General features: G+C 36.5%; 1 protein-coding gene across 1 annotated transcript in view; it reads right to left on the bottom strand.

The window, feature by feature from the left end:
• Positions 1-23347, bottom strand: part of LOC123554819 (uncharacterized) — a 64372-nt gene that overhangs the window by 19270 nt on the left and 21755 nt on the right. The window contains exon 4 of the mRNA XM_045345169.2: positions 14042-14154. Within this exon, the coding sequence (XP_045201104.2) occupies positions 14042-14154 (113 nt within the window). The remainder of the gene's footprint in view (positions 1-14041; positions 14155-23347) is intronic.

Genomic DNA, 23347 nt, shown 5'->3' with positions numbered 1-23347 from the left:
AATAGAATTTCCTTGGAAATAAGTGAACCTACGTATATGAGATTTAGCTGAGAAAATAGTAGACGCAATAAGAATCTCATAGAAATAACTTCACAAATAAGTTCAAATGATATATATGAGATACAACTGAGGAACAGATAGACATAATAAGAAAAACCTGCGAAATAAGCGGTCATATGAGAAACAGCAGACGAATTGGTAGACATAATAAGAATCACCTGGGAAATAAGTGGATATATATATAGGAAAAATGATAGATATACATGTACAGTACAACCTCTCTAGAGCGGACCTCTCTTAAGCAAAAACCTCTCTATAACAAATGCATCAAAACTTCCTAAGCTGAAAAATACTATCAAATTTACCTCGCCAGAACAACAATCTCTACATAACAGTCAATATTTGTATCTCCCAAAGGGTGTTGCTCTACAGAGGTTGCACTGTAATAAGAATCTCCTAGGAAATAAGTGGACACTTTCTATATAAGACACAGCTGAAGAATTGGTAGATGTAATAAGAATCATATGGGGGAAAATTGGACAAAATACAAAAAAAAATGGACAAAATACATATGCGAAACAGCTGACTAAAGACAAAGTTAGACCCTTCTGGGAAATAAGGGGACATATGAAACACAGCTAAAGAAATGGTAGACATAGTAAGAATTTTCTTGGAAATAAGTGGACATGATATATATGACACACAGCTGAGGGATTGGAAGACATAATAAGAGTCATCTAGGAAATAAGTGGACACGATATATATGAGACACAGCTGAGGAGATGGTAGATATACTAGCAATTACAATTTACTGGGAAATAAGTGGACACGATATATACGAAACACGGCTGAATGAATGGTAGGTATGCATGTAATAAGAATCTACTGGGAAATAAGTGGACATCTTTATATAAGACACAGCTGAGGAATTGGTAGACATAGTAAAAATCCTCTGAGAAATAAGTGGACATATGAGACACAGCTGACGGAAGGGTAGACATAATAAGAATCTACTGGGAAATAAGTGGACACAATATATATGAGACACGGCTGAATAAATGGTAAATATACATGTAATAAGAATCTCCTTATATCCACTTTCTATATAAGACACAGCTAAGGCATTGGTAGATATAATAAGACTCGTATGGGAAATAAGTGGACACAATGCATATGAGACACATCTGACGAAATGGTAGACATAGTAAGAATCTTCTTGGAAATAAGTGGACATATGGGACACAGCTGAGGAAATGGAAGTAATGATAAGAATCATTTGGGAAATAAGTGGACACGATATATATGAGACAGAGCTGAGGAAATGGTGGACATAATAAGAATCTACTGGGAAATAAGTGGACACAATTTATTTTAGACAGGGCTGAATAATCGATAGAAATAATAAAAATATCCTGGGATATAAGTGGACATAACATATATGAAATACAGCTGAGTAAATAGTAGACGCAATAAGAATCTCATATAAATAACTTCACATATAAATGCACACGATATATATGAGACAGAGCTGAGGAAATAGTGGACATAATAAGAATCTACTGGGAAATAAGTGGACATAATTTATTTTAGACACGGCTGAATAATCGATAGAAATAATAAAAATATCCTGGGATATAAGTGGACATAACATATATGAAATACAGCTGAGTAAATAGTAGACGCAATAAGAATCTCATATAAATAACTTCACATATAAATGCACGCGATATATATCAGACACAGCTGAGGAACTGATAGACATAATAGGAATCACATGGAGACTAACTTGACATATGAGAAACAGCTGAGGAATTAGTAGGAACAGGAATCCACTGGGAAATAAATGGACACGATATATAAGTAACAACCGAGGAATTGATAGACATAATAAAAATCTACAGGGAAATAAGCGGACATGATATATATGAGACACGGTTGAATAATTGGAAGACATTATAAGAATCTCCTGGGAAATAAGTGGACACGACATACATGAGATACGGATGAATAAACAAAAGACACAATACGAATTTCATGGGAAATAACTTCACAAAGAAGTGCATGCGATAAATATAAGACATAGCTAAGGAACTGTAGACATAATAAGAATCACCTAGGAAATAAGCTGAGGAAAAGGTAGAAAGAATAAGAATATCCTGGGAAATAAGGTAACCTACATATATGAGATACAGCTGAAAAAAATAGAAGACACAATAAGTACCTCATAGAAATAACTTCACAAATAAGTGTACACGATATTTATGAGATACAGCAGAGGAATAGGTAGACATTATAAATAACCTGGGAAATAAGCGGACATATGGGAAACAGCTGACAAATTTGTAGATATAATATGAATCACCTGGGAAATAAGTGGATATATGAGACACAGCTGAGGAATTGGTGGACATAATAAGAATCCACTTGGAAATAAGTGGACACGATATATATGAAACACTGCTGAATAATACATATGGGACGCAGATGACGAAATGGAAGACATAGTAAGAATCTCCTCAAAAATAAGTGGGTTCGATATATGAGACACAGCTGAGGAATTGGTAGATATTATAAGAATCACATAGGAATTATTTGACACAATACATATGAGACACAGCTGATGAAATGGTGGTCATAACAAGAATTTCTTGGGAGATAAGTGGACAAAATGAATATGAGACACAGCTGAGGAATCGGTAAAGGTAATAAGATTTTCCTGGGAAATAAGTGGATACGATATATATGAGACACAGCTGAGGAAATGGTGGACATAATAAGACCTTCCAGCAGGGATTATATGGACACGATTTATATGAGACTCTGTTGAGAAATGCTATACTTACTAAGAATCTATTGGGAATTAATTGGACGCGATATATACAAGACACACCTGAGGATATGGTTGGCATAGTAAGAATCACCTGGGAAATAAGTGGACAAATGCAACACAGCTGAGGTGTTGGTAGACGTATTTAGAATCTTCTGGGAAATAAGTGGACACGAAATATGAGACACAGCAGAGGAATAGGTACACATAATAAGACTCTCGAAGGAAATAATTGAACACGATATATATGAGACAATGTTTAGAAATGCTATACTTAATAAGATTCTATTGGATATTAAGTGGACGCGATATATACCAGACACAGCTGATGAAATGGTAGGAATAATAAGAATCTCCCGGGAATAAAGTGGACAGAAAACATATGAGACACGAACTGGTAGACATTGTAAGAATCTCCTTAGAAATAAGAGGACACAACGTAGTTGAGATAGAGATGAATAACTGGAAGACACAATACAAATCTCCTGCGAGATGAATGGACACGATATGAGACACAGCTGAGGGATTGGTAGACATAATAAGAATCACCTAGGAAATAAGTGGACACGACATGTATTTGACACAGGTGAGGACATGCTATACATAATAGGAATCCACTAAGAAATAAGTGGACACGATGTATTTGTAACACAGCTGACGAAATCGTAGACACCGTTAGAATCTCCGAATGAATAAATGGATACATGAGACACAGCTGAGGAATTGGTAGATATAATAAGAATCTGCTCGGAAACAAGTGGAAAACATATATATGAGACACGACTGAGGAATCGGTATACACAATAAGAATCTCATTGGAAATAAGTGGGCACGATATATACGAGACACAGCTTACTAAATTCTAGAAATGCTTAACTTCCCTATATCCTTTCGACTACCGCTATCGTACACCGACGCACTACCTGAGACGCCAAATGCAGACTATATTTTTGGGGTTCTCCATTACCGCTACTGTTTTGCAGACGGGCTACCGCAGACGACTAATACGTGCCAGAAAAATGGGGGTGCTCATTTCCATAGCGTATAATGCAGTATTTGGGTAAAAACTGTATATTTTCGCAATTGAAAATAGAAGGAATTAACAAAAATATACTACATTTTTATGCTGCGGTAATTTTTATGTAAAACGGTTGCTACATTATGATAGTTATGTCCATTGTGTGGTTATTGGTATAACTACACTGTGGCACAACTTATAGTTTCTTGTTTCCTGCAATAGTCTACTATGGTATATATATGCAGATAAAACAAACAGTTAATGTTATTGATTAAAAGTCACATATTTAAACGGCCACTGCATCATGCTATTTTGTGCGAATATGTATTAATACGCTGCGGCACTCCCTTTGGTTTTGCATGCCCTGCATTAAACTACTGTGGTAATCGGGGGAATAAATAATGCCTACAGGATAAGTTTTGATTACTAGTATAATCCTTTCGCAGGGTAACTTTCTCAGCACTGTGGAAGTGCACTTAATTTCATTTAATATGTATAACTACACTGTAGCACTGCCTTAAAATTCAAGTTTCTCACAAAAGTCTACTATAGTTCTTAGTAACAGGACGAGTAAAACTACACTGCGGTACTACATTGAAATTCGTTCTTCCTGAAAACGTCTACTGTGGTAATTATTTGCAGAGAGGTTTGGTTGCTGTACCACTTCCTCCCTATGTCAGCCCCTCCCCCTCCCCAATCCTGTCTAACAAGACATATGTATCCCCACTCCTATACCTAGATCCTCACTCCCTGTAATTACTATAAGTACTCTTTTTCCCAGGCACCATAGTGCTTTGGCATTCCCTTCCAGTACAACTTGTGCAAGACCCAACCCTGAACCAGTTTAGGCAGGGTGTAATCAAACTTGCACACAATGCTTAACATGATAGAACAGTTTCTTTAAACTGCTTTTATCTGTAATCCCTTCTTGTTTTTAACACTGTCAACTATATTCATGTTTGCAATACACATCGTGTATTACTTTTATTCTCCTGTCCATTCTACTTTTAAAATTCTTGTACAGGCGCGCAGCTGCACGTAATACTCGTAAAGAGGAGTGTTGCAGTATAAAAAGATAAATAGATAAACATTTAGTTAATAGTATGTATTAAAGAGAGGCTTTAAAATATTCGTTTTAGCAGATGCAGTTTCTGCATATCTTTGGAAGTTTAAAGTTTATATTAGAGGGGGAAAAAAAGAAGTAGAACTAACGAGGAAGGTTGTTGAACATCTGGTTGAACCGTATAGTGCTTCTAGACACATTCTACACACCAATCCCTTTGGCACAGGCGTTCCTTGCCAGCTCAACCCATCTTTGTGTGTCTTTTAATAAGGGCGAAAATTCTTGCCATATGATTTGAAACCACAGAAATTAGTCCGACAGAAGGATGTTTCGGCAGGAATAATGTAATACATGTAATACATTATAATTCCTGGTTTCGGTTAGTACAATGAACAAAGGACAGCATATGACACGTCAAATTAAAGATAGAAACATGGTAGCTAGAGTATGGAAGGTTACCGTTCAGGAATTAGGAAACCCAAACAAACGCAGGTTGTTGATACCATTGACCGAGAGTTTGCAGACTCACACGAAATTATCTCAATGTCAGGGCGAACAAATGCTTGTCGGTTTTGCAGTATGAAGGAAATTAAGACCGCCGGTGGTCTCCGAACACCAACATCATCATTTGGTTGTAAGCAGTGTAAAGACAATTTACACAGGTATAACAATACTCTTCTTATTAAAAAGTTATATTGATCTAATGAGTAGTTTTAAAGATTTCATAGTATTATTGAGTCATTGCTATGTTACGTGAACGTAGTTTCTTTTACTCCATGTATATAAATTGGGTCTGAGTCAACAAGTTGCTCAAATCCAAAAATGTACTCAAACTATCGCTCTGGGTCAAATTTCTCGAAATATTTAAGCATGTCAGAAGAGGAAAAGTCTGTTATTGCATTATATATTCGACTGCTCTTAACAGGTTAATCTTCTTAGTACAGGATAAAATGTTTCGAGAAATCCAGCCCTTAAGTACAAAAGCCAGTTCCAGAGAAGTTGTGCAATAATTGTAGTTGAAAATCAAAATGTCTTGCTTACATAAAGATATTTGTCATCTATTTTCAGGGTTAATCCCCGTGATCTTTTAAATAATACTTTCAGGGAATGCTTTCTTTCGTATCATGCGTCCAGAACTGGGATTGGCTAACTAAAGAACAAGTCCATACAGACCTCCAATCCGAAAACGTCCGTAAAACTTATGGCAACAAGAGCAAAATTGGAAACTCCAGAAAATCGATTTTAGTATATATAACCATTGCAAATCACTAAATGTTATAATTTGATACGTTTTATTATTGCTCATTATTACTACATTTTAATAAGAAATCCCTTCCTTCAATTTAGCTACATAACGGTTGCAAAAAAATCACCCAGGAAGGTACATATTAAAATAGAAACACCCCGTAAAATGCCAACAAAATTATGTTGGAAATCGACGAAGAAGAAATGACTGTCTGACTAGCGGACACTAAGCACAAACTGGAGAAAGAAACAGACAGTGTCTAAGATTAGTGACAACATTATATGGTGTACACATTTTTACTATGTGTCGTGTGTATATGTACGTTATGTTTTTAGTACAAATGAGAAAGTTTGATTGATTCATCTTTTGATAATTAATTTTCACATGCAATATACCTTTCTAATATGAGCTGTCTCAAGGAAAAAGGTGTTTGGAGTTCGTTTTGAAATTCAAGAAAAACATGTTTCATAAAGTTTGGCTTCTTGTGAATTTTGATACATTGTAATATAGTATAGAAATAATAATCATACAACCGGGCATATTAAATATAGACACATAACTAACTTATTAAACAGTTCTACCGATGACATGTTTATCACAGTGAATTTTGGACATTTTATCTTTCTATGCGTCATTAACAATGCTAATTACCCTACCCCCCACCCCCTTGCCTTTAGACGGCTATTCAAAAATACATGTATATATAGATTAACGGTTATTGTCGTAAGTTGTTGACAAAATTGTTCCATTCTTACTCAGTTTAAACGGACTACAGTACAAATTCAACAAAAAAAAAAACAGGAATTTTTTCATGACTTTCAGTGAACTTTTTGTGTAACATTACATATGCTCTATGTTACCTTTTGCGATGATTTGTAAGTAATGAATGATCCTCATCTGTTATAGCTTTTACAACATGCTTTCGTTTAAATATATTCTTTTTATTTTCTGTCAAATGTTTTTGTATGCTTTTAATGTTTTACTTTTAGTCTCCTACCTGTTCCTCCGGATCGGACTAGGCAGATTGTCTATCATGAAATTTAGTCCAAAATACGTTGCTCAGGTTGTGTAGCACTTGATATATGATTCTTCTTACTTATACCCGTTCATAGGAGATGGCCTGTACTGTAGTGTTCTCATTCAGTTGTTATTTTATTATTTTATCTTGTTATTTTCTGTTATAAAAATGTTTTTGTTGCATTTTACTTTTAGTCACATACCAGTTATGTCAGCGGATCGACCGTCCGCGGACCCTTAAATGTCCATCAAAACGAGGAAGAAACCTAAACCCATGCCAACACGTTTATGATCATTGTGTAAGTTCCATATGTGTCAGGGGATGAGGAAGATGGTCACAAGATTGTATCTACGGATGGACAGACAGACATGTTAATAACATAAATGAAAGTTTAACTTCGATCAAATTCTGCAATAAAAAAAGATTCAAATTTCCCAGATACAAAGAAAAATAAAAAATTCCGTAGTCCTAGCTGTCGATGTCGGTATATGGCCCTCGTTTGATGGCACTTTAAAGGCGTCTGCGTAGTCAGTCGGTGTATGATAGCGGTAATAGCGACCCGTATTTATGGTACGATTAGTCTGCTATGGAGCCCCAAAGGATTAAATCCTACGTATTCCTTGAAATAGAACTTAATGGTGTTCAGTCTTATCATCAATTACATTATTTCTGCATGTTTTTATTTTTAAAACATTTCTTGAAGGCATATCAGATAATTATGATAATAATATAAATGATAATAATGATAATAATAATAATAATATCTTTATTTAACGAACGTTAACACATAAAGTTATGCAATTAGATATTTACTGTACTTATTTACAAGAGTGACTGTGCACGAGAAAATGGTGGTTAAAGTCGCTGGCTTCGAATCACTTGTCCCTCACCCAACTATTTTGGCAAAGGAATAAAGTTTTCTCAAAATTTAGACCAAAAAACCAACAACAGGCCTCCATTGTATACCTATTTTTCCCCCCACTTTTTCCCAGAAGTTTCTTATTATGTCTATCAATTCCTCGGCTGTGACTCATATGTATCGTGTCTCCTTACTTCCAATGGGATTCTGAATATGTCTACCTATTCCTCATCTGTGTCTTAAATATATCGTGTCCACTTATTTCCCAGACGTTTCTTATTTTGTCTACCAATTCCTCAGCTGTGTCAAATATATCCATGTATTTCCCAGGGGAATCATCTTATATCTACAAATTCCTCATTTGTGTCTCATATATATCGTGTCCGCTTTTGTCCCAGAAGTTTCTTATTATGTCTACAAATTCCTCGGCTGTGTCTCATATTTATCGTGTCCACTTATTTCCCAGTGGATTCTTATTATGTCAACTAATTTGTCAGCTGTGTCTCATATATATCGTGTTCACTTATATCCCAGGGGATTCTTATTAAGTCTACAAAATCCTCAGCTGTGTCTCATATATATCGTGTCCATTTATTTCCCAGAAGTTTCTTATTTTGTCTACAAATTCCTCGCTGTGTCCCCTATGCCCACTTATTTCCCAAGGGATCCTTTGTATTTTCTACCAATTCCTCGGCTGTGTGTCATATATATTGTGTCCATTTATTTCAGAAGTTTCTATCGATTCTTCGGCTGTTACTCACATATATCGTCTCAACATTTTCCCAAGTGGATTCTTATTTTTTCAACCAATTCATCAGCTGCGTCTCATATATATATCGTGTCCGCTTATTTCCTAGGAGATTCTTAATTTGTTTACCAATTCCTCTGCGGTGTGTTATATATATTGTGTCCACTTTTTTCCAAGGAGTTTCTTTTATGTCTACCAATTCCTCAGCTGTGCCATATGTGTCCACTTATTTCCCAGGGGATTCTTTTTTACATCTATCAATTCCTCGGCTGTTTAGCATTTATATCGTGTCCACTTATTTCCTAGAAGATTCTCATATTGTCTACCATTTCCTCAGCTGTGTCTCATATGTCCACTTATTTCCCAGGGGATTCTTTTTATGTCTTTCAATTCCTCGGCTGTGCCTCATATATATCGAGTCCACTTCTTTCCCAATTGATTCTTACTTTTTTTCAACCAATTCATCAGCTGTGTCTCATATATATAGAGTTAACTTTTTTCCCAAGAGATTATTATTATGTCTATCAATTCCTCGGCTGTGTCTCGTATATATCATGTCTACTGATTTCCCAAAAGTTTCTTATTTTTGTCTACCGTTTCCTCAGCTGTTTCACATATGTCCACTTATTTCCCAGGCGATTCATTTTATGTACACCAATTATCACATATATATCGTTTCCCCCTATTACCCAGTGGAATCATATTATGTGTCTCATACTATGTGTACCCTTTCCTCAGCTGTGCCTCATATATATAGTGCCGATTTGTTTCGCAAGAGATTCTTACTATGTGTACCATTTACTCAGCTTTTTTCCTGGGTCCTCTTATTTCACCCCACACCGGGCTCAAAAAATCCAGAGTATGTCGCAAATATTTTTCATTATATTTATTATTATTATTTATCATGGGGTATGTATGAAGCATTTATAGTTTGCAGTTTTGCAACTTTAAAAAAATTGAAATTGATTTCTCAAAAGCCAAACATTAAATATACAAAACGTACGTCGCGATGCCAAAAACAAAACAAAATACCCACTACAAACAGGAAAATACATACTTGAGAGAAATGTTTTAATGTTGTATAAGGTAAACTTGAGAGTCCAGACACTTAATGAAAAGTGCAAATACACACTGGAGAGAAATGTTTTAATGTGATGTAAGGTAAACTTGACAGTTCATACACTTAATCAAACATATGTTTTGTATTCTTATTGTTCCTTTCATTTCCCCAGCTGTGTCTGATATATACTGCGTCCACTTAATTCCCAATAAATTCTTTTAAAGTATAACATTTCTCAACAGTGTCTCATATATATTGTGTCCACTTATTTCCCAGTATATTCTTATTATGTCTACCAATTCTTCAGCTGTGCCTCCTATATATCGTGTCCACTTATCTCACAGGAGATTCTTATCATGTCTACCAGTTACTCAGCAGTGTTTTATATATGTCGTGCCTACTTATTTCCCAGGAAATTCTTACTATGTCTACTATTTCGTCAGCCGTGTCTCATATATGTTGTGTCCACTTATTTCCCAGCAGAATATTAGTATATCTACCAATTATTCAGCTTATCTCCTACATATCGTGTCCATTTATCTCATAGGCGATTCTTATTGTCTACCAGTTACTCAGCTTAGTTTCATATATGTCGTGTCCGCTTATTTCCCAGGAAATTTTTACTGTGTCTACCATTTCGTCAGCTGTGTCTCATATGTGTTGTGTCCACTTATGTCCCTGGAGATTATTAGTATATCTACCAATTCCTCATCTCTGCCTCACACGTCCATTTATTTCCCAGTGGATTGTTCGTATGTCTACCAATTCTTCAGCTGTGTCTCCTATATATCGTATCCACTTATCTCACTGGAGATTCTTATTATGTCTACCAGTTACTCAGCGCTGCGTTTCATATATGTCGTGTCCAGTTATTTCCCTGGAAATTCTTACTATGTCTACCATACCATCAGCTGTGTCTAATATGTGTTGTGTCCACCTATTTCCCCGGAGATTATATAGTATATCTACCCGTTCCTCATCTCCGCCTCATACGTCCACTTATTTCCCACTGTATTGTTAGTATGTCTACTAATTTTTCAGCTGTTTCTCCTATATATCGTGGCCACTTATATACAGGAGATTCTTATTATGTCTAATAGTTACTCAGCTATATCTACCAGTTCCTCATCTCTGCCTTACACGTCCACTTATTTCCCATTGATTTCTTAGTATGTCTACTGATTTCTCAGCTGTTTCTCCTATTCATGTATATCGTATCCACTTATCTCACAGGAGATTCTAATTATGTCTACCATTTCATAAGCTGTGTCTCAAATGTGTTGTGTCCACTTATTTCCAATGAGATTATTAAAATATCTACAATTTCCCCATCTCTGCCTCACACGTCCACTTATTTCCCAGTGGATTGTAAGTATGTCGACTAATTTCTCAGCTGTTTCTCCTATATATCGTGTCCACTCATATACATGAATTTTTTTTCCAGGAGATTTCTACTATGTCTAACATTTCGTCAGCTGTGTCTCATATGTGTTGTGTCCACTTATTTTCCAGGAGATTATTAGTATATCTACCAATTACTCATCTCTGCATCACAGGTCCATTAATTTCCTAGTAGATTGTTAGCATGTCTACTAATTTCTCAGCTGTTTCTCCAATATATCATGTCCACTTATCTCACTGGAGATTCTTATTATGTGTTCCAGTTACTAAGCTGTGTTTCATATTTATCGTGTCCACTCGTTTCCCAGGAAATTATTAGTATATCTACCAATTCCTCATCTCGCCTCACACCTCCAATTATTTCCCAGTAGATTGTTTGTATGTCTACTAATTACTCAGCTGTGTTTCATATATATCGTGTCTGCTTATTTCCCAGGAGATTTTAACTATGTCTACCATTTCTGTCTACTAAAAATAAATTTCCTATATAATCTATTGCTCAAAGTGATATCAGCAGGGAAACCAATATTGATTAGATTTTAACTATTTCTAATATTTCACCAGCTGTGTCTCGTATATGTGTTGTGTCCACTGATTTTCCAGGCGATTATTAGTATATTTACCAAATCCTCATCTCTACCTCACACGTCTACTAATTTCCCAGTGGATTGTTAGTATGTTTACTAATTTCTCAGCTGTTTCTCTAGCCTGGGAATCCAGTCTGACAAATCCTAACTTTTTTTCTTCCTGCAAATTGACAGCCTGGGGAAACCTGTTTTCCGACCGCAGCGCCACCTATATTACACTTGAAATATGTGGATGTCTGATAAAGAACGATAACTTCTGAAAGCAATAATCCATGGCTTAAAATAGAAACGGAATTCTCACGGAAAAGACAGATCGGAATCGTATACTTCCGAAGGTTTCCGAGCCATAGACAAATACCAGTTTTTACCTCCCATAGCTTTTCCAGCAAGTTGTAATAACTTTTAAATATGTCAGTAAACTTAAGTTTGCGTCATAGCCATCGAGATGTTATATAAATGAAGACCTAGTGATCTACGAAAATTGCCGAGTTTTCAGCAGAATTGCCTCGTTTTTGTTTCAAACAAGCGCAAATACGATCATATGTTAATTAGGCTAATTATAGAAAATCGATAATCAGCACTGACATGGAAACTCCTTCAGATTTCTCCAGGCGTTGATTATATCAGAAACTAGATGAATGCCAATTAACACTAATTAGCGCAAATTAAGTCGGATCAATGCATAGATATTATGTATTATTTCTTCTGACAAAGCATAAATATTATCAACGGCTTCCCAGGCTACTGTTTCTCCTTTAAATGTATATCGCATCCACTTATCTGACAGGAGAATCTTATCATGTCTACCAGTTACTCAGCTGTTTTTCATATATGTCGTGTCCGCTTATTTCCCAGGAGATTCTTACTATGTCTACCATTTCTGTCTACTATACTGTCATATGTGCTAAAACTAAAGTACATATTTGAAATTAATCATTGAAAATAAATTTCCTATATAATCTATTGCTCAAAGTGATATCAGCAGGGAAACCAGAAACCAATATTGATAATCGGATAATCTTCAAGGGTGTGTGGGGGGGGGGGGAACCTACTATGATATGCCAGTCAAATATTATAGGTTATATTGCAGTAATTCGGTCAAAAAGTGTTTCCGTGGTGTATCGAAAGAAGTCCCTAATAAATAGATCCTATTTTTTTCCATTTTCCGCGCATTTGCGCGTAAATCGGGGGCCAAATGGGCATTATTTCACTCGTGGAATGAATTTTACCTAAAATAGGACACTTTTCATGCTAAAATTCGCATGTTGTCGAGTTGTTTACCTGAAAACGAAAGTAGGGTGTTTATTCTGCGGACCGCTTTCTGAAATGCGGCAACATGAGGGTACCTGACTTCAGTTGACTTGAATTGCACTACATACTATTCAACACCCCTTTTTCTTTTCGTTTTCTTGAGGCAAATGTATGGATATCTTGCGGAAAATAGGTCTACGACGGAGTGAAAATCTAGAAACTGTAACACAATTGTTCTGAAGTAGCTGAATTTTATATGAAACAAAGAACAATTTCTTTTATTGGTATATAAAAGCTGGGGATGGGTATTTCTGGTTCCTTCTTGTTATAATATCTATGTAGCTGGATACCAATATCACTGATATCCTTCTAAATTCTATTTTTCAGATTGTATCTTTTAAATGCGTACGAGACAAGTTTCCTATTATAACTTCAAAATTATGTTATACATGTTTGAAAGTAAGAAAAATATTTTCTGAATGAAAAGAATGCGAATAATGAGACTTCATGAAACATTTATAAAGTGTATTATGAAATTTACAGTCAGTGATTAGCAAATTAGGACCTAGAGAAAGAAATACGGCGTAGAAAAATTAAAACTTCAGCATTTAACAATTCAAACATAACAAAATATGTAAAATCCATTTTGCGTGCAGGAATTTTTGTGATAAAATGTTATGTTTTACACTACTGATTATCTTTTCAAAACAAACAAATTAGAAAATTGGACATAGGAATTAGAAATTGGACAAAGAATATTAGAATATCAATTTACCATTGTATGAATGTAATTTACATGCAAGAATAAGTCATTTACATGAATGGACTTTTTACTTAAATCCCCTTCCAAAGTAGCGGTGTTGAAACCACCACTTCTCTGAAAGCAATGACCAGTGTTTAACTATGTGCCCACCCGTAGATTCAAGTTAAAATGGGGTAAACATTGTTTAAAGTCGATATTACCGGACATTTCTTCCTTTGCCCTTTATTTCTATGTACACAAATCTGTTCATCTTTTATTGACCTGTCCAAGTATCTGGAGCATTTTGAATTCGGCAAAACATCAACTTCAGTATCTGCAAGGTAAACATTTTTATCAGGTGAAATAAACCACAAAATACTTGTTTAAAGATATTTTTAGATTTGTAAATTTATGTCAAATTTCGAAATTTCGAAATAATATTCGTTAGTAGTTGTTAACATCAAGAACATGTCTGATGCATTTAACTCTAAACAGTATGTGTATATGAAAAGACTCGTTTTGTTGTGTAGAAGTCTTGCAGACATATATGATGTAAAATGATTTAGCTGTACTTAGATTATACTAATGAAATACTAGTTTAATGATATTAATATTACTTAGCCCGATTATGTTACTTTTACATTAATTTTTAATGTGTAGATGAATGCGTCATGTATCTTTATATTACTATTTTCTTTACTATCTTTATAACCTATCTAGATGCATGCCCACGTTACTGTCTATATAACCTGTCATCCACATGTGTGTCCATTTTAGTGTCTATATAACCTATCCAGATGTGTGACCACTTTACTGTCTATATAACCTATCCAGATGTGTGACCACTATACTGTCTGTATAACCTATCCAGATGTGTGACAACTTTACTGTCTATATAACCTATCCAGATGTGTGACCACTTTACTGTCTATATAACCTATCCAGGTGTGTGACCACTATACTGTCTGTATAACCTATCCAGGTGTGTGACCACTATACTGTCTGTATAACCTATCAAGATGTATGGTCACTTTACTGTCTATATAACCTATCCAGATGTGTGACCACTTTTCTGTCTATATATCCTATCCAGATGTGTGACCACTTTACTGTCTATATAACCTATCCAGATGTGTGACCACTTTACTGTCTATATAACCTATCCAGGTGTGTGACCACTATACTGTCTGTATAACCTATCCAGATGTGTGACCACTTTACTGTCTGTATAACCTATCCAGGTGTGTGACCACTATACTGTCTGTATAACCTATCCAGGTGTGTGACCACTTTACTGTCTATATAACCTATCCAGATGTGTGACCACTTTACTGTCTATATAACCTATCCAGATGTGTGACCATTTTACTGTCTATATAACCTATCCAGGTGTGTGACCACTATACTGTCTGTATAACCTATCCAGGTGTGTGACCACTATACTGTCTGTATAACCTATCAAGATGTATGGTCACTTTACTGTCTGTATAACTTGTCAATTTGTGCTGCAACTGTACTGTCTATATAACCTATCCAGATGTGTGACCACTTTACTGTCTATATAACCTATCCAGGTGTGTGACCACTATACTGTCTGTATAACCTATCCAGATGTGTGACCACTTTACTGTCTATATAACCTATCCAGGTGTGTGACCACTATACTGTCTGTATAACCTATCCAGGTGTGTGACCACTTTACTGTCTATATAACCTATCCAGATGTGTGACCACTTTACTGTCTATATAACCTATCCAGATGTGTGACCACTTTACTGTCTATATAACCTATCCAGGTGTGTGACCACTATACTGTCTGTATAACCTATCCAGGTGTGTGACCACTATACTGTCTGTATAACCTATCAAGATGTATGGTCACTTTACTGTCTGTATAACTTGTCAATATGTGTTGCAACTGTACTGTCTATATAACCTGTCCAGTTGTGTGACCACTTTACTGTCTTTATAACCTAATCAGATGTGTGACCACTATACTGTCTGTATAACCTATCCAGATGTGTGACCACTATACTGACTGTATAACCTATCCAGATGTGTGACCACTTTACTGTCTATATAACCTATCCAAATGTGTGACCACTTTTCTGTCTATATATCCTATCCAGATGTGTGACCACTTTACTGTCTATATAACCTATCCAGATGTGTGACCACTCTACTGTCTATATAACCTATCCAGATGTGTGACCACTATACTGTCTGTATAACCTATCAAGATGTATGGTCACTTTACTGTCTGTATAACTTGTCAATTTGTGCTGCAACTGTACTGTCTATATAACCTATCCAGATGTGTGACCACTTTACTGTCTATATAACCTATCCAGATGTGTGACCACTTTACTTTCTATATAACCTATCCAGATGTGTGACCACTATACTGTCTGTATAATCTATCAAGATGTATGGTCACTTTACTGTCTGTATAACTTGTCAAGATGTGTTGCAACTGTTCTGTCTATTTAACCTATCTAGATGTGTGACCACTTTACTGTCTATATAACTTAATCAGATGTGTGACCACTATACTGTCTGTATAACCTATCCAGATGTGTGGCCACTTTACTGTCTATATAACCTATCAAGATGTGTATCCACTTTACTATCAATATAGCCTATCCAGGTGTGTAGCCACGTTACTGTCTATATAGCCTATTAAGATGTGTGGCCACTTCACTGTATAACCTATCCATATGTAAACCTACTTTACTGTCTGTATAGCCTATCCAGATGTGTGGCCACTTTAATGTCTATATAACCTATCAAGACGTGTGGTCACTTTACTGTCTATATAACCTATCAAGATGTGTATCCACTTAACTGTCTATATAGCCTATCCAGGTGTGTAGCCACTTTACTGTCTATATAGCCTATTAAGATGTGTGTCTACATAACCTGTCAAGATGTAAAACCATCTTACTGTCTTATACAGACAGTAAAGTGGGTTTTATCTATCAAGAATGTGTGGTCACTTTACTTACTGTCTGTATAACCTACCCAGATATGTGACCACTATACTGTCTGTACAACCTATCAAGATGTATGGTCACTTTACTGTTTGTATAACCTATCCAGATGTGTGACCACTATACTGTCTGTATAACCTATCCAGATGTGTGACCACTTTACTGTCTTTATGGCCTATCCAGATGTGTCACCACTTTACTGTCTGTATAACCTATCCAGATGTGTGACCACTTTACTGTCTGTATAACCTATCCAGATGTGTGACCACTTTACTGTCTGTATAACCTATCAAGATGTGTGACCACTATACTGTCTGTATAACCTATCCAGATGTGTGACCACATTACTGTCTATATAACCTATCCAGATTTGTGACCACTTTACTGTCCATATAACCTATCCAGATGTGTGACCACTATACTCTCTGAATAACTTATCAAGATGTTTGGTCACTTTACTGTCTGTATAACTTGTCAAGATGTGTTGCAACTGTACTGCCTATATAACCTATCCAGATGTGTGACCACTTTACTGTCTATATAACCTAATCAGATGTGTGACCACTATACTGTCTATATAACCTATCCAGATGTGTGACCACTTTACTGTCTATATAACCTAATCAGATGTGTGACCACTATACTGTCTATATAACCTATCCAGATGTGTGACCACTTTACTGTCTATAAAACCTATCCAGATGTGTGACCACTTTACTGTCAGTGTTACTATCCAGATGTGTAGCGACTTTACTATCTATATATCCTATCTAGACGCATGCCCACATTACTGTCTATATAACCTATCCAGATGTGTGACCACTTGACTGTCTATATAACCTATCCATATGTGTGACCACTATACTGTCTGTATAACCTATCAAGATGTATGGTCACTTTACTGTCTGTATAACTTGTCAAGATGTGTTGCAACTGTTCTGTCTATATAACTTATCTAGATGTGTGACCACTTTACTGTCTATATAACCTAATCAGATGTGTGACCACTATACTGTCTGTATAACCTATCCAGATGTGTGGCCACTTTACTGTCTATATAGCCTATCAAGATGTGTATCGAATTTATTATCTATATAGCCTATCAAGATTTGTATCCAATTTATTATCTATATAGCCTATCCAAGTGTATGGCCACTTTACTGTCTATATAGCCTATCAAGATGTATATCCACTTTGCAATATATATAACCTATCCAGATGTATGGTCACTTTACTGTCTATATAACCTATCCAGGTGTGTGGCCACTTTACTGTCTATATAGCCTATCGAGATGTGTGGCTACTTTGCTGTCTGTATAGCATATTCAGATGTGTGGCCTCTTTACTGTCTGTATAGCCTATCCAGATGTGTGGCCACTTTACTGTCTGTATAGCCTATCCAGATGTGTGGCCACTTTATTTTCGGTATAGCTAACCAGATGTGTGGCCACTTTACTCTCTGTATTGCCCGCTATCCAGATGTGTTGCCACTTTACTGTCAATATAGCTTATCCAGATGTATGGCCACTTTACTGTCTGTATTGCCTAACAAGATGTGTGACCACTTTACTGTCTATATAGCCTATCCAGATGTGTGGCCACTTTACTATCTATAATATGAAATAAGGCACTGCCTCAATCGGGAATCGATGCGACTTCAACTCACCCCATAACATTTGAAAAGAACTGTCTAATGACAGCACGGAAGGACATATTTTCTAATTCGATAGTGAATATCTCATTCGGTATATCGCATGTTACCGTAGAGGGATTGATCCCTATTTTCGTTGCTACGCGTAGGATCGATTCCCTATCAATTTAATGGTAGATAGGCACACCCTCCGGAGAGATATATTTATTTATATGAAATGTGCATGCTCACTAGGTGCTTTTATTTACAAGTGCACACTACGTGTATATATACCATATATCCATATTTGTACTGATGTGCAAGACGTTGCGGTTCGGACAAGTTATGTGGACGCTTATTAGGCACGAGGAAAAAGCGTATTCTTCCAAAACATCCGAAGTCAGACGCTCTGTGCACGTGCCGGAAGTAAACATGTTTTTAAATTCGATAGTATATATCTCATTCGGTATATCGGATGTTACCGTAGAGGGATCGGTCCTGATTTACGTCGCTTCGCTCCGAAAATTGGTAGGATCGATTCTCTATAACCTATCCAGGTGTGTGGCCACTTCACTGTCTATATAACCTATCAAGATGTGTTGCCACTTTACTGTCTGTATAACCTATCATCCAGAATGTGTGGCCACTTTACTGTCTGTATAACCTATCCAGGCGTGTGGCCACTTGAATGTCTATATATACTATCAAGATGTGTTGCCACTTTACTGTCTGCCGGAGAGGGATGGGGTCCTGTTTTACGTCGCTTCGCCCCGAAAATTGGGTAGGATCGATTCTTTTAAACCTATAGGGTGTGGCCACTCACTGTCTATATAACCTATCAAGATGTGTTGCCACTTTACTGTCTGTATAACCTATCCAGAAAGTGTGGCCACTTTACTGTCTGTATATACTATCAAGATGTGTTGCCACTTTACTGTCTGTATAACCTATCAAGATGTGTTGCCACTTTACTGTCTGTATAACCTATCCAGAATGTGTGGCCACTTTACTGTCTATATAACCTATCTAGGTGTGTGGCCACTTGACTGTCTATATATCCTATCAAGATGTGTTGCCACTTTACTGTCTGTATAACCTATCCAGAATGTGCGGCCACTTTACTGTCTGTATAACCTATCCAGATGTGTGACCACTTTACTGTCTGTATAACCTATCCAGAATGTGTGGTCACCTTACTGTCTGTATAACCTATTCAGAATGTGTGACCACTTTACTGTCTGTATTATCTATCCAGAATGTGTGGCCACTTTACTGTCTGTATAACCTATCCAGAATGTGTGGTCACTTTACTGTCTGTATAACCTATCCAGATGTGTGACCACTTTACTGTCTGTATAACCTATCCAGAATGTGTGGCCACTTTACTGTCTGTATAACCTATCCAGATGTGTGGCCACTTTACTGTCTGTATAACCTATCCAGAATGTGTGGCCACTTTACTGTCTGTATATCCTATCAAGATGCGTGGTCACTTTACTGTCTGTATAACCTATCCAGAATGTGTGGCCACTTTACTGTCTGTATAACCTATCTAGATGTGTGGTCACTTTACTGTCTATATATCCTATCCAGATGTGTGACCACTTTACTGTCTGTATAACCTATCCAGAATGTGTGGCCACTTTACTGTCTATATAACATATCCAAATGTGTGACAACTTTTCTGTCTATATAACCTATCCAGAATGTGTGACCACTTTACTGTCTGTATAACCTATCCAGATGTGTGGTCACTTTACTGTCTGTATAACCTATCCAGAATGTGTGGCCACTTTACTGTCTATATATCCTATCATCCAGAATGTGTGGCCACTTTACTGTCTGTATAATCTATCCAGAATGTGTGGTCACTTTACTGTCTGTATAACCTATCATCCAGAATGTGTGGCCACTTTACTGTCTGTACAACCTATCCAAAATGTGTGGCCACTTTACTGTCTGTATAATCTATCCAGAATGTGTGGTCACTGAGTGTAGGACAAAATCCCCTGCGGACAAAACCCCCTTCGCTCATTTTTGCATAGGTGGACAAAACCCCCTTCATGTTTTTTACAAGGAGGACAAAAACCCCTTCGCTTAATTTTACAAGGAGGACAAAACCCCCTTCACGTTTTTTACAGGGAGGACAAAACCCCCTTCATCCTAGAATCAAAAGGACAAATTATATAACAATAATTATATAACTAATCAAAGTATCTGAGAGTTATTTAACAAATTACTTAACAGTTTGGTGAGAAAAACATACAATTAACAAATTATCAGGTCAATTAATTAAGAGATATTCAACACTTTTTTCAACAAACTAAAATAATTGTATATGTATAGTCTGATTAATTTCAAAGTTATTACGGAACCAACTGAAATAATTGTATATTATAGAATAATTAAATCAATTATCATTATTATAAATATTAATTATAATTATGTTCAGAAATCTCTTTTTGTTTGCCCTTTTGATTCCTTATAAAAAAAGCAAAGGGGGTTATGTAAAAAATGCGAAGGGGGTTTTCTCCTCCTTGTAAAAAATGCGAAGGGGGTTTTGTCCTCCTTGTAAAATTAAGCGAAGGGTTTTTTGTCCTCCTTGTAAAAAACATGAAGGGGGTTTTGTCCGCCTATGCAAAAATGAGTGAAGGGGGTTTTGTCCGCAGGGGATTTTGCCCGGTGGTCACTTTACTGTCTGTATAACTTATCATCCAAAATGTGTGGCCACTTTACTGTCTGTACAACCTATCCAAAATGTGTGGCCACTTTACTGTCTGTATAATCTATCCAGAATGTGTGGCCACATTACTGTCTATATATCCTATCATCCAGAATGTGTGGCCACTTTACTGTCTGTATAATCTATCCAGAATGTGTGGCCACTTTACTGTCTGTATAACCTATCATCCAGAATGTGTGGCCACTTTACTGTCTGTACAACCTATCCAGAATGTGTGGCCACTTTACTGTCTGTATAATCTATCCAGAATGTGTGGTCACTTTACTGTCTGTATAACCTATCATCCAGAATGTGTGGCCACTTTACTGTCTGTACAACCTATCCAAAATGTGTGGCCACTTTACTGTCTGTATAACCTATCCAGAAAGTTTGACCACTTTACTGTCTGTATAACCTATCCAGAATGTGTGGCCACTTTACTGTCTGTATAATCTATCCAGAATGTGTGGCCACATTACTGTCTATATATCCTATCATCCAGAATGTGTGGCCACTTTACTGTCTGTATAATCTATCCAGAATGTGTGGCCACTTTACTGTCTGTATAACCTATCATCAGAATGTGTGGCCACTTTACTGTCTGTACAACCTATCCAAAATGTGTGGCCACTTTACTGTCTGTATAACCTATCCAGAAAGTTTGACCACTTTACTGTCTGTATAACCTATCCAGAATGTGTGGCCACTTTACTGTCTGTATAACCTATCCAGATGTGTGGTCACTTTACTGTTTATATATCCTATCCAGAGGTGTGACCACTTTACTGTCTGTATAACCTATCCAGAATGTGTGGCCACTTTACTGTCTATATAACATATCCAAATGTGTGACCAATTTTCTGTCTATATAACCTATCCAGAATGTGTGACCACTTTACTGTCTGTATAACCTATCCAGATGTGTGGTCACTTTACTGTCTATATAACATATCCAAATGTGTGACCACTTTTCTGTCTATATAACCTATCCAGAATGTGTGGCCACTTTACTGTCTATATAACATATCCAAATGTGTGACCACTTTTCTGTCTATATAACCTATCCAGAATGTGTGGCCACTTTACTGTCTGTATATCCTATCATCCAGAATGTGTGACCACTTTACTGTCTGTATAACCTATCCAGAATGTGTGGCCACTTTACTGTCTGTATAACCTATCATCCAGAATGTGTGGCCACTTTACTGTCTGTATAATCTATCCAGAATGTGTGGCCACTTTACTGTCTATATATCCTATCATCCAGAATGTGTGGCCACTTTACTGTCTGTATAATCTATCCAGAATGTGTGGCCACTTTACTGTCTATATATCCTATCATCCAGAATTACTGTCTGTATAACCTATCCAGAATGTGTGGCCACTTTACTGTCTGTATAATCTATCCAGAATGTGTGGCCACTTTACTGTCTGTATAACCTATCATCCAGAATGTGTGGCCACTTTACTGTCTGTATAACCTATCCAGAATGTGTGGTCACTTTACTGTCTGTATAACCTATCATCCAAAATGTGTGGCCACTTTACTGTCTGTATAATCTATCCAGAATGTGTGGCCACTTTACTGTCTATATATCCTATCCAGAGGTGTGACCACTTTACTGTCTGTATAACCTATCCAGAATGTGTGGCCACTTTACTGTCTATATAACATATCCAAATGTGTGACCACTTTTCTGTCTATATAACCTATCCAGAATGTGTGACCACTTTACTGTCTGTATAACCTATCCAGATGTGTGGTCACTTTACTGTCTATATAACATATCCAAATGTGTGACCACTTTTCTGTCTATATAACCTATCCAGAATGTGTGGCCACTTTACTATCTATATAACATATCCAAATGTGTGACCACTTTTCTGTCTATAACCTATCCAGAATGTGTGGCCACTTTACTGTCTGTATATCCTATCATCCAGAATGTGTGACCACTTTACTGTCTGTATAACCTATCCAGAATGTGTGGCCACTTTACTGTCTGTATAACCTATCATCCAGAATGTGTGGCCACTTTACTGTCTGTATAATCTATCCAGAATGTGTGGCCACTTTACTGTCTATATATCCTATCATCCAGAATGTGTGGCCACTTTACTGTCTGTATAATCTATCCAGAATGTGTGGCCACTTTACTGTCTATATATCCTATCATCCAGAATT

The sequence above is a fragment of the Mercenaria mercenaria genome, chromosome 7, assembly GCF_021730395.1.
Source record: "Mercenaria mercenaria strain notata chromosome 7, MADL_Memer_1, whole genome shotgun sequence".
NCBI lineage: Eukaryota > Metazoa > Mollusca > Bivalvia > Venerida > Veneridae > Mercenaria > Mercenaria mercenaria.
Note: the sequence above shows the minus strand (reverse complement) of the source record. Positions and strands in the feature narration are given on the sequence as shown.